The 12,370-nt window shown below is 36.8% G+C and overlaps 1 protein-coding gene across 3 annotated transcripts in view; it reads right to left on the bottom strand.

Moving 5' to 3' along the window:
* kcnd3 (potassium voltage-gated channel, Shal-related subfamily, member 3) overlaps positions 1 to 12,370 on the bottom strand; it is a 148,010-nt gene that overhangs the window by 18,314 nt on the left and 117,326 nt on the right. For all 3 annotated transcript variants that reach the window (XM_073819153.1, XM_073819152.1, XM_073819151.1), the window contains exon 3: positions 9,171 to 9,339. In XM_073819153.1, the coding sequence (XP_073675254.1) occupies positions 9,171 to 9,339 (169 nt within the window). The remainder of the gene's footprint in view (positions 1 to 9,170; positions 9,340 to 12,370) is intronic.

A 12,370-nucleotide genomic window follows, 5' to 3' on the forward strand; every position in this document is an offset into this window, starting at 1 on the left:
TGATTCCTAATACTGTGTTTTTACCTGAATGATCTACAGTTGTGTTTTTTTGTTTAGCGATAGTTGTTCATGAGTCCCTTGTTTGTCCTGAACAGTTAAACTGCCCACTGTTCTTCAGAAAAAGTCCCACAACTTCTTTGGTTTTTCAGCCTTTTTGTGTATTTGAATCCTTTTTAACAACGAGTGCATGATTTTGAGATCCATCTTTTTACACTGAGGACAACCTAGGAACTCATATGCAACTATTACAGAAGTTTCAAACACTCACAGAAGGTACTTGCATGTTTCCCAGAAGACAAAATAAGTTGAATTTACCCTGATCTTCAAATTCAGAAAGTTTTCACTCCCTGGCTCTTAACGCATTGTGTTTCCTTCTGGAGCATCAGTGAGTGTTTGAACCTTCTGTAATAGTTGCATATGAGTCCCTCAGTTGTCTTCAGTGTGAAAAGATCAGTCAAATCTCAGTCATTGTTGGGAAGGGTTCAAATACACAAAAATGCTGAAAACCCAAAGAATTTGTGGGACCTGAATGTATATATTTTTTTAGATGGTGGGTAATCAAACAGCTGCTTGTTTCCTTTGACTTTCTTAGTATAGAAAAAAATAGTCAATGGGGACCAAGAACCATTTGGTTACCCACATTCATTTTTTTTGTGTTCAGCAGAAAAAAGAAACTCACACAGGTTTGGAACAACCTGGAGGATGAGTGATCTATTCTTTTATAAGCACTTCTTTTTCACAAGGGTTGCTTTGGCTGTATACCGTCAATCTCTACCCTGCAGCAGAATCAGCTGAGTTTTTCATTAAAGTTTGTGCTCAAGTGTTGCTGTTTAGTCTCACAGGATCAGGTTCCTGTGGAGTGGAAAAGTGTGACCTGCGCGACTGAACCACGTAGATGTCACTGTGAAAAGGGAGATTTCAAAATCATACACCATGGATTTGCGATTGGATGGTTTGATCATGTGTCAGTCAATCAAAGTATTTAATTCCCTTTGTAAATGAAATTGTTACTAGGGATGCTGTCTAGCATGCGACGTGCACATGTTGTTTATGCCTGAAGCATTGGCTCTAGTGCAAACCACCAAAGACTGGTACGGAGAGGTGCTGAGAGGCGCTTTCTTCGTTGCACTGTTCTCTGAAACGACATGCAGCAATGCAGAGAAAATATCAACAGCGAGTGAGAAGTCTGTGCATGTCAAACTGTACATTTGCTGTGTCTTGTACAGTGACAGACAGGGTCATCGCTTAAATGTATGGCCTACCACTAGGTCTAGTGGGTCTCCAGCTCTGTAAATTCTACTTAAAGGAATAGTTCACATAAAAATGAAAATTCTGTCATTAATTACCCTCACATGGTTCCAAACCTGTAAGACCTTTGTTCATCTTCAGAACACAAGTAAGATATTTCTGATGAAATCCGAGCACTTGAACCTGCATTTTGTATATTTTTGAATTCGTGGTACTCTTGTGAACCTCTTGTTAAAGACTGACAGAAAAGAAGAAATTGTTGAATAAAAGTTGTTATTTTAGTTTTCTTGTTTTGTAGTTTTGTGATTTTTTTTTTTTTTTTTTTAATTATTATTATTATTTTTTTAACGAGAGTACCTTAACATTTCTTTTTAATGCTTCTTTTGCCTTTATTTTAATTATTGGCTTAAGGCCCCTTTGGACGCCCTATAGTGGGCCATGTAAGGGTTTAATGTGATTTTTAAAGTTGACACATTTGAAGCGCAAGCACAGTGAACAGCGCTCCTGGTGCACGTTCCCGGCCTGTGTCCATTCTTGAACCATTTTGTGCATTTCCACTGCAGAAAAGGGCGTTCCGGGCTGGATCTGATTTCTTTTTCACATTTACCGCCCAATATGCACAAAAATATGTCAGTATATCATCATAAACACAGCCATTTTTGTGTTGAAAAGTGGAAGTAAGCAGATGAGAAAGAAAACGTATGTGTAACAGTATTTTTAGATCCGTGTGCGTTCGGTGTTAACAGCCCAATATAAGCAGCCTGTCATTAATGTTAATCCAAGAAACAAAGCATTCACTGATCTTGACTGAATATCTTTCATAACTTTAATGAGGGTTAATAATCTATATTTTATTTATGAAAAGTTGTTTTTGCTGTGGTTTTGTTAAAACCATAGACAAAAGTTCTTTTTAGGCCTAAGTGTTTTGTAAACTGCTGATTTTTGCTCATGTTATTCAGCTGCAATAGAAAGCTTTGTAAAAATACAGAATAAACATGTTTGACCTGCTTTTTATAAAGATGAACAACTGATGAGCTGTAAAAGGTAATTTCACTGTAAATGTGAAAACATATCTTAAGTTTAATTATAAAATAAGTTGATGTAAAAAATGTACACCTTGCAGAATCCGCAAAATGTTGATTTTTACCAAAATATAAGGGATCATACAAAATGCATGTTATTTTTTATTTAGTACTGACCTGAATAAGATAATAAAAGTGACTGTGTTCAAAAGTTTACATACACTTGATTCTTAATACTGTGTTGTTCCCTAAATGATCCACAACTGTGCTTTTTTTGTTTAGTGATAGTTGTTCATGAGTCCCTTGTTTGTCCTGAACAGTTAAACTGCCCACTGTTCTTCAGAAAAACCCATCAGGTCCCACAAATTCTTTGTTTTTTCAGCATTTTTGTGTATGAGGGTCATCAAATGGTCCCCACCTGACCCCCTCAGATTTGTCTGAAAAAATGTGATGGGTAATATGCCCAATAGATCATATACAAAATTTCATGAATGACACCAGGTGTGAACATGAAACTTTTTTTTTTTTTTGAAAGAGCATGTTCTTATTGATAAAATATCAAAAGATTGGGATGGGGTTTTGCCCGTATTTTTCTGTAATAATTTTTAAAGAAAATCATTACAGAAAAATGAGGCAAAACCCCATCCTAATTTTTAAAATTAAAAACCCAAGCAAACCTATATTGTTTGGTAAGGTAGAGAATGATACCTGGAGCTTCAACAGAATTACAAAACTGCAAGACCTGCACAAATCTGTTAATCTGTGAGTCAGTTCAATGATGTTCATAGTACCTACATCCTTTTGCTTTACAGTAGTTTCTACAGCCGTGAAAAAAGAACACAGAAATGGAAGCTCCGGAAGCTTAAGTGGATTATTTATGTCAATTAAACCAAATCCCTTCATGCACTTTCAGTGTTTGCTCAGTGTGGCTCAGTCCACAACAAAGAGCAGATAAGAGCTAGATGGCAGTGCTGTAAATACAACTTTGAAGAAAATATCATTTTGAAGAAAATGGTACTGTGAGAGGGTTGTTATCTGCTTGCTAAGGTGTTTAGATTATTTTGTAGACTGTCGTTAAGTGGTAGCTGGGGTACCTTTTTTAGTGTAAGGCTGTGGGATTTTTTTTTTCTGTTTTATGATGGCTTAGAGAAGTAAGAGCACTTTTCCTTAACAAGCTGCATGATTAGAGGTATCGTTCATGTCCATAGCACGAACAGAGCGTGACGAGGGACGTGTCAATCAAAACTTAATTTTAAGAGTGGAAAAACATTGCCTCAATATTCCCCACTGTGTAATGCTGTAAAGACAAAATCACACATCATGTTCATATTTGCTTTGTGTCTGTATGTAAAGCAAGTGCTCAATTAATAATGAATAAGTCATTAACATGCAGTGAAGTAGCCCAGCTAACACTTCTATTCTCAGGACTAATAAATCAACCCCAATTACTGGACCAACTTTGATCAAAACTTTGAATCCTGAACTAACTTTGAACAAAACTCAGACCTTTGGATCAGCCATGAGAGTTTGAGCATAATGAGATCATTGAGTGATCAGTCATGAAAGAATTGAGTGATGTCTAGGAAACGGTCTGTTCTTTTTAGCTCGCTGGCTGTGCAGATTTGCATTAGTTATTAATAAGCTGCCCCGGTGTATGTAGTTTTCTGTAGTCCCTTAAAAAAAAAACTGCAGCATGTTCGTGAGGTGAGACACAATGAGCCACAGGAAGATGAAATCAGCGTATAAAATCTGAAGCTTTCCGCACTTTGATCAAAGTTTCATTAAGCTGATGCTCACTTCAATGGTTTTGCATCAAACCCAGCTGTCATGTCTGCGATGTCCTTAATCCAGAGTCTTCTGGAAAGCCCTGGAGTGCTCCAGAAGTAAGCTAAAGCCCTTGAACTGAATAAATCTCATCAGGCTAGTATTGATGCGATGGAAACCGATGATGTTGCACTCTAACAGTTGTCTCTGAAATGCTCTGAAACAATAGTTAAAGGGGTAGTTTAGCAAAAAAATGACATTCTGCACTCTCAGAAAAAAGTAATGTAGATTTGGAATAACATGAGGCTGTCACTGGGGCACTACCCTTTCAACAGGTACTAATACATTTACGGTACAAAAGTGTGCTTTTTATGAATAGAGATTAATAGAAATACTTTTTTTTAGCAAGGTTGCTTTGATTAATTTGATAATAAAGACATGTATAATGTTACAAAAGATTTCAATTTCAGATAAATGGTGTTCTTCTGAAACTTCTATTCATCAAAGAAACTGAAACATTTTTTATATGGGCAGTTGCTTACCATTTGGAGCCTAAACACATGCACTATAGTGCTTTTAACCCTAGTAAATATTTGCAAAGACCTCATAGTGCTGCCATAACAACAATTAGTAGTTGGTAGTAGTTAACACACCCACATATACAAGTGCACTTCTAACACCCCCACATATTTTGTTTAACTGATTGCTAATTCAGTTCAATCACGTACGGATTGGTATGAATTTAGAGTGCATCCACTAATATCAGGTCTGTAATATTAAAGTTTCAGGGTGTTTCATTAATAGTAATCTAGCGTTTTGGTTGATTAAAGGAGAAGTTCACTTCCAGAACAAACATTTACAAATAATTTACTCACCTCCTTGTCATACAAGATGTTCATGTCTTTCTTTCTTCAGTTGTAAAGAAATTATGTTTTTTGAGGAAAACATTTCAGAATTTCTATCCATATAGTGGACTTCTATGGTGCCCCCGAGTTTGAACTTCCAAAATGCAGTTTAAATGCAGCTTCAAAGGGCTCTAAATGATCCCAGCTGAGTAAGAAGGGTCTTCTCTAGCGAAACAATCAGTTATTTTCTTTAAAAAATATTGACAATATACTTTTAACTTGAAATGCTCATCTTGTCTAGCTCTGCATGTATTGTGTGTATTCCAGTTCAAGACAATTAGGGTATGTCGAAAAAACTCCCAGCTCATTGAAAATCGTCTGCAGAAGTACCGACCTAATGTTTACAGTGAATGTGCAAATAAGATAAACACCCTTTAAAAAAAGGTAAAACAGCGATGTAATTTTAAATAGATTTGCAGATTTGCAATTTTAAAGTTGGAGGAGAAAATAAGATGGGAGTTTTTCAACATAATCTAACTGTCTTGAACTGGAATACACAGAGTACACGCAGAGCTAGACAAGACAAGCATTTGAGGTTAAAAAGTATATAAATTGTAATTTGTCTAAATAAGACCCTTCTTCCTCGGCTGGGATCATTTAGAGCCTTTTGAAGCTGCATTTAAACTGCAGGCACCATAGAAGTCCACTATATAGAGAGAAATCCTAAAATGTCTTCCTCAAAAAACATAACTTCTTTACGACTGAAGAAAGAAAGACATGAACATCTTGGATGAAAAGGAAGTGAGTAAATTATCTGTAAATTTTAGTTCTCCTTTAATACAGATGGGCAGTAGCAGTGCTGCATTTTGGCTGCTGGACGACAGGTGAGAAGAGCGAAGGTCACCTCCCAAAAGTGACTTCTGAAATAAACAAACCCCTCCCCGCAGGTCCCGTCTGGGCAAGCTATTTGTGGAAGGACTGTCATTAGGATGAACATCCCTTCTGGCTCTCTTTCCCTCTCCATGTCTTTCTCGGTCTCTCTCACATGTCCTTTGGACAGTAAGCACAGCTGTTCCTGTGGTGGAGGTTAACTCGGGGCTCGAGGCTGGTTCGTGCACTTAGGCCACTCTCTTATTAGTTAACCACAGGATGTGTTTAAACACCCACCCACACACACAGAACACATTTTTAAAGATAGTCCTAAGAGGTTTGGTCGCATCTGGCAGCTTTAGTTTGAACTTGAAACTGAACTCGCATCCCCTGCGGCAGTGCGGAGAAAGAACAGAAAATGTTTGGCGACGGATATTTCACATCAAAACTCCGTTTAGGCTGATCCAAGCTGAGATAATGTGTGGACTGGGCACTGCTGCAATGGGAAGGAAATGAATTCTGGGTAACATTCTGCCATACTGAATAAACTTTAAATTAACACTAAGTAAAATGCTAAAGCCACTGGGAATCTTGCCTGCGGAGACAGTGCGGCCCTGTAAGCCCACCCAAAACCTTAGCATACATTAATTCCTCATTAGCATATATTAAATCCATGACTGCAAGCATAACATACCGCTGAGTGCAGGAGCTGACATCTCTCTCTCTCTGCACACGCAGGATGTCATAGGAGTTGCCTTGGTGTTGTTTTTCTGCGATCAAGCTAATCTCCAGTAACATTCGCAATTATTAGCATAGCAAAAGCAAGCTGAGAGGCCCGTGGTGATTTAACAGATAATTACGCCCAAACTAAATAACCTTCAGAGAGAGATATAGAGACGTTTCGGAGGAGGACAGGGAGGGATGGAGTGATAGATGGATAGATGCAGGGCATGTAACCCTGCTGGGATCTCATTCAGAGTCTAGACTCAATCTTTTGACGCCACGCTGCCATTAAACGAGTGACAGGTCATCCCTTCATTCCCCTGGGGAGAAAAGAAAGGCTTAATTTAACATTAAGGCTGTTTGTTTGAGGTGTTATTTCGTACGAGGACGGAAAAGGATGGCGGAGTAGTACTATTATCCTTCATGCACTCGGAAACAAACAAGTTTAATAACCTTATTCATCAGACAAGGGAAAAGAGCAGCAATATGGCTGAGTGAATATCTACTGAGAAAAGATATAAAGAGCTATAAAACACCGGTGATAAGACAACAGGCGATTGCGAGAGAAGACATTCCCCTACAACCCGCCTCAGCTGCTCAGACTATCAAAGCTATAAAAGTAGATTTGGGATTTTCTGAGAGGGATTATGTATTTTATTGTGAAGCTCGGACAGGAGCATTAGTGCCCTGGCAACAACAAAACATGGCCATGGTAGTACCATTTTAGTTTTTGAACTACCTAGTATGGTAAATGAATATGGCAGTCATTCAGTAACATGGGATTTATACTGAAGTAAAAACTGTAATATTGTGAATGAACTGTGATGGCAAAGCTGACTTTTTAGCATAATTACTCCAGTCTTCAGTGTCACATGATTCTTCAGAAATAATTCTAATATGCTGATTTGCTCATAAATGAATAGAAAGTTATGTTTTCAATGTCAATTTTGATCTATTTAATGTGTCTGTCCTTAGCGACCCCCAACATTTTATTTAATGGTAGTGTATAGGTGTGCATGATACTGTAACTCAAGAAGTGTTAAAGATATCTTAATGTCCTTTTAGATATTGGGTCTTAACAAACTTTCCTTTTGCCATCTTTATTTTTAATGCACTGAGATTCGGTTCCAGAGATATTAGAATTTCACTATGGCTCCAGGAGTAAATATTGTTAAAATTGACACATTTTCAGTAGTCAAAAAGCAAATGTGGGTCAGTTTGAAAAAAATATGACTCTTCTTTTCTTTTAAAGAGGAATGTCTAAAGAACAAATAATATTAAAACTAGAGATGTATCTTGTTCGTTTCAGTTAGGACAACTGCATTATATTCAACTGCATTATATTCACATATTCACGTGCCTATAACTCAAGAAGTATTAAAGATATCACAATATGATTTTAGATTCTAGTTCTTCATAAACATTTATTTTGGAATCATTTTTAAGGGCCTACATCATTCAGTCCCAGAGATATGGGGATCTTAATGAGGCTCCAAGTCCAGATTGTTGAATATTACCCATTTTCAGTGGTGGAAAACCAAATGTCGGTCACTTTGTGTACAACTGATACTTATTCTATTTAAAGAACAATGTCTGAGGAAGAAATAATGTTTAAATTAGAATTGTATCTTGTTTCCCTCTATCAAAGCAATCGCATAGAACGCACCTGTCTGAGTCTCATAAATACTCTTTTTCCAAAATTTGTGTGGCTGTAACTCAATAAGTATTAAAGTTATCTTAATATGATTTTGGAATCTTCATTTTTAATGCCCTATATGGTTTAATCCCAGAGATATCTTGATCTCAGTGCAACTCCAAATATAGTATCCTACCCATTTTCAATGGTCAAAAACCAAATGTAGTTTTGTATTTAGCTAGTCATTACAGTAACCCAGGGATTAGGATTGTACAGTGTGACACATCAGATTATGAATTACCAGGATTAAATGGTAACTCTAGGTAAAGTATGAACACTGTAAAATGTAAAATAAGATTACCCAGGATTCCATTTTCCTAGGTTATCTCATCTAAAAATCTATCTGAAGTCATTTGTAACTTGACTCTGAATAGCCATTTCGACCTCCCTCTACAAATGAGTAATTTCTCAGTAAATATTCATCAATTACATTTGATATGTTGGCTTTCATCACTATTACATGTCAATGTTACTTCAGAAAAAATATGAGCAAAATCGAAAATTTGAGCCGGGGACCTCTGATTGAGTTGACACGGAATGACCTTCAGATATTTTATTGTAAATTAAAAAATGGTGTGTTACTTTACTATAAAAAAGTAATCTGATTACGTAATTTGTGTTACTTGTAATGCGTTACCCCCTACACTGGTTGTGATATAAGATTTTGGTCATATCGCCCACCCCTAGTCGTGAATTTATAAAATAGCATTACCGTCTGATACTATCACTGTACCATGGTACCGCCACAGGGGTATGACATCTGCCACCTGATTTTACTCACAAACCCCCTGTCATTTCTCCACCCTTGACTAGTAGCCTTCAAAATTGCTCTTGGGACCCTAAGACGATCATTTATCTTTATTTAATCATAAGATGGATAAGGATATGATGTAATTTAACAGGAGCATTACTCAGAGGTAAACAATCGTGACCTGCTTCTCAGCCAAAGCAGTTCCGGTCAGAGAAGACAATGCCCCTGAGGGAATTTTGAGCCCCACTGACCTGAACTTTCTGAGCCCGACGCTTGTCAGCTCTCTGGTTCTGATGGTAAATGCGACTGAAGTTGGAAACGATAACGGGAACAGGCAGAGCGATGACCAGCACCCCACTGAGAGAACAGATGGAGCCAAATATCTTTCCTGCTATGGTCTTAGGGACCATGTCTCCATACCTGCAGAGAAAAAGCAAGAGATAGAGACATTAGTCGGTGAAATATGCACAAGCTGTTTCTACACATGTTCCTCCTTGTTTAACAGCCTAGCTGCAATAAAAAACAGACAGATACATGATTTCACACCTACACAACTGTAGCTCCTCATACTAATTATATTCCATCTGTTTTTATTATTACGTACCAAATGTAATGAATAATCACAAACTCTTGCTAAACATATTCATATGGTTTTTATTGCAGATTGGCACTTCCACATGCCACCTAATAGTACCCTGTAGACAAAGCAGGAAATTGAGTGTGATATTGACATTAGAGGTGCCAGATTTTAAATGCTATGAATTATTATTGAAACAGGAGGTGAGAGAGGCGTAAGTGGGATGACACTTTTATTGGAATATCCATTTGTTTAAAAAGCCATTAGTCTGCAAAGCTGTTTGTTTGGAAAGTTTTGACAGTGGTTTGGAAAGTCTTGTATTTATTAAACGATTCGTTTGGAGAGAATTGAGAACAGTTTGTTTGGAGAAAGGTAGTTTTGAGAGTTAGTTTTTTCATTTAGTAAGCCATTGTTTGAAAGTCTTTTATTCAGAGATCCAATTGTTTGGAAAGTGTTTGATTTCAAAAGCTGTTTGTTTGGGAAGTTATTTAATTTAAAGTCATTTGTTTGTCAGCTGATTTGTTTAGAAAATCTGTCAAAATCTTTGTCTAGACAGTGGAGTATAGATGGATAACATGTTCCTCGAGATGAGGCCAATATTATCAGCATACTGCGAACGTTATCTTTTAAAAATGGGATGAACTGTACAGAACAGAACAGAACAGGAGCAAAAGCCAACAGAGAATGAGAAAGTCATTTAAGATGTTTAAATTAGAGCATTTAAATCCCTCAGTCCAATGACCTGGCTAGTTCAAGGACATCAAATACAATTCGCTACAGCTATTTAAAATGAAAATACAATTACACGCACCACTGTAGATCTTCTTCAGCCAGCGCGATGGCCTGCCATCTAAATTCAGGCGGCGAGGAGTGGAAGTTCTTTTTTTTTCGAAGATAAGAAAGTGGCTGACCAAATATCTATTTAAACAAATTGGATGGTTTAAGGTGGCTTTAACAAAAAAGGAAGACATTAGTTCAAAAAGCTGTAGACTAAAGTAATTGGATACTGATGGAATACAGCCACAAAGCGAGCAAGAAAATAAAACGGGAGCATCCGGTGGAACGGAAACAATGCATAACCGTAATTTACAGACATACATGCATTGTTTTAAATACATATGTACAGATGTTCAGAACTAAAATGGGTTTCTTTTCAGCTAATCCAAGTCCATGCTGTGACTGCCAGTGAGGATTTAATTAACAATGGATAATCCTGTTCCTTCATTAAATTAATTTGGTGCAAGTGAGGCACAATTCAAACAAACACAATTAGAAAACACGCAGCCAGCCGAGAATTTGCAAAGAGACACTAAAGTTGGAATTTAAATGTCTTGAATAATCAGAATGGCTCATTGGAAGGCAATGCTGTTGTGGGTTGTCCAAGTAGTGAAAGGAATATTCAGGGTTCAATGCAAGTTAAGCTCAAATGTCAGGGAAAATTAAATTGAGGGCATTTTTGGGGAATTTTAAAGGCATAAATGTGATGCTTACAATTTGGTAAATACTAACATTATACTAACTACAGAAATTATTCTTCTGTATTGTCCGAGCTGTACAAGACCTTCTCATATGCTGTCATGGCATCAAAGCCGTGTAAATTTACACAGACTGTGTATAACTTTTATGCAAACTAATCTCAACATGCTTGTATACATTATGCAGATTTACTATTAAAACATTTACATATTGGCCCCGTTTACTTCTATTGTAATTGACTCACTGTAACCCAGATTTGTGCTTTGCTTTTTTTTTAAAGAAAAGGAGGGACAAGTTTAAATTAATTTTTGTGGTAATCAACATTATGCCACAAGTGATTCTGAGTATGTTTAAAAGATTATTTCTCTTCCAGAAAAAAAAAAAAATCCTGATAATTTATTCACCCCCATGTCATCTTAGATGTTCATGTCTTTCTTTTAGTTGAAAAGAAATTAAGGTATTTAAGGAAACCATTCCAGGATTTTTATCATATAGTGGACTTAAGGGGGACCCAATGGTTTAAAGGTCCAAATTGCAGTTTCAGTGCAGCTTCAAAGGGCTCTACGTGGGCTTGGGTATTAAGGGGTTTTATTAATTCAGATTCTGCTTATTCATTCTGATTCTTAACGATTCCTAGTTTTTATTGCAATAACATAAAAAGTCAATAAAACATTGTTAAACATTTTTATTGTGTTTTTAGAAAGCTTTCTGCTTGGGTATCGTTTGAGTTTTATCGATTCAGATTCTTAACGATTCCTAGTTTCCATTGCAATATCATAAAAAGTCAATAAAACATTGTCAAACATTTTTATTCTGTTTATACAAAACTTTCTGTTGCAGCTGAATAACATAAGCAAAAATCAGCAGCCTACAGAACACTTAGGCCTAAGAGGAACTTTTGCCAATGGTTTTAACAAAAAATACAAATTAAAATGCGAATGCAGGAATCGTTAAGCAAAATTGAAATACACGCGTCTTAATGAATATCCAGTTCTTAGGAATTTGGTACCGGTTCTCGATACCCAACCCTAGCTCTGCATGATCCCAGCAGTGGAATAAGGGTCTTATCTAGCGATTTTATCTAGTCATTTTCTTAAAAAATAAAAATGTTTATACATTTTAACCACAAATACTTGCCTTGCTCTAGTGTGATCATGTTGGAAATGTCATGTGCGGTTAGCTCTTGTCTGTGTACTTCAATTTAGGGTAGGGCAAAAAAATGGCATTTAATTTTCTCCTCCAACTTCAAAATCATCTAACATCATTGTTTTGACTTTCGTTCGACTTTCTTTGCACATACGCTTTGTAAACACTGGGCCGGTATTTCCACCTATGTTACGCGTGACCTTTTCAACGTGACTACTAAATGCGTGAGATCGGGCTGGTGCAAGACGAGCA

The sequence above is a fragment of the Garra rufa genome, chromosome 15 (assembly GCF_049309525.1).
Source record: "Garra rufa chromosome 15, GarRuf1.0, whole genome shotgun sequence".
Classification (NCBI taxonomy): domain Eukaryota; kingdom Metazoa; phylum Chordata; class Actinopteri; order Cypriniformes; family Cyprinidae; genus Garra; species Garra rufa.